This window comes from Penaeus monodon, chromosome 20 (assembly GCF_015228065.2).
Source record: "Penaeus monodon isolate SGIC_2016 chromosome 20, NSTDA_Pmon_1, whole genome shotgun sequence".
Lineage (NCBI taxonomy): Eukaryota > Metazoa > Arthropoda > Malacostraca > Decapoda > Penaeidae > Penaeus > Penaeus monodon.
This window is the reverse complement of record NC_051405.1, coordinates 24276691-24277412: the sequence shown is the minus strand read 5'-3', so window position 1 is coordinate 24277412 and position 722 is coordinate 24276691. Positions and strand designations below refer to the sequence as shown.

The following is a 722-nucleotide window of genomic DNA, read 5'->3' as shown; positions in this document are numbered from 1 at the left end:
TGGGTCTCGGGCGTGCTTCTGGCCTGCCACCGTGGGCGAGATCTGGCCGAATGGGCGGCGTGAGGTCGGGACGGGGGCGGGATTGGGCGCGACGGCGCAGGCGTCGTCGCTGGGCGGCTTCTCGCAGTGGGTGTTGTCGTCGGCGATGCAGGCGGCGTGGGCGATGGCATGCGCGATATACGTCTGCTCGATCGTGCCCGTAAACAGGTGCGCCCCGGGCCCGTACGCGTACACGGGTACGTCCTCGCCGCCGTGCGTCTCATACCTGCAAAGAGTCGAAGCTTCGTGAAAAGGAACAAACCGGCTTCGGTTTCGTCATCGTCACTGCCCACCCGCCTCCAATTCGCACAACTTATCCGAACAATACCTTCTTTGGAGCGCTGCCTAGGATTTCATAGCACGGCAGTCTATGAAATCCTACCATCACCGAAACAACAACAAATTCAAACTTACTTCCTAGGAACAGCAGCCTGTTGCACGAAGTTGATATCCTGTGTGTTGAACCCCGTCAGATCCTGCCTTCCCGTGGGCGTGGCATGAGCGTACCCTGGGCCATTGCCATACAAGAGGGTAGTGTAGGGTTTTCCGTCCAAGTCGCTAAGCTTTCTGTCAAACCCTGTAGGAAGAATATTAAGGTCAGAAAAAAGATACAATTAGTAGATAATTATTTTTTTTTCCTATTTACAGAGAATGAACAAGAACTGTACTTTCCTTCTTCTTTT

At 54.2% G+C, this 722-nt stretch overlaps 1 protein-coding gene across 1 annotated transcript in view; it reads right to left on the bottom strand.

The window, feature by feature from the left end:
- LOC119585949 (alkaline phosphatase-like) overlaps nucleotides 1-722 on the bottom strand; it is a gene marked incomplete at its 3' end in the record, with an annotated part of 142747 nt that continues 142025 nt past the window's right edge. Inside the window, exons 12-13 of the mRNA XM_037934664.1 lie at nucleotides 454-616; nucleotides 1-265 (exon numbers count right to left, since the gene is read on the bottom strand). Of these exons, the coding sequence (XP_037790592.1) occupies nucleotides 1-265; nucleotides 454-616 (428 nt within the window). The remainder of the gene's footprint in view (nucleotides 266-453; nucleotides 617-722) is intronic.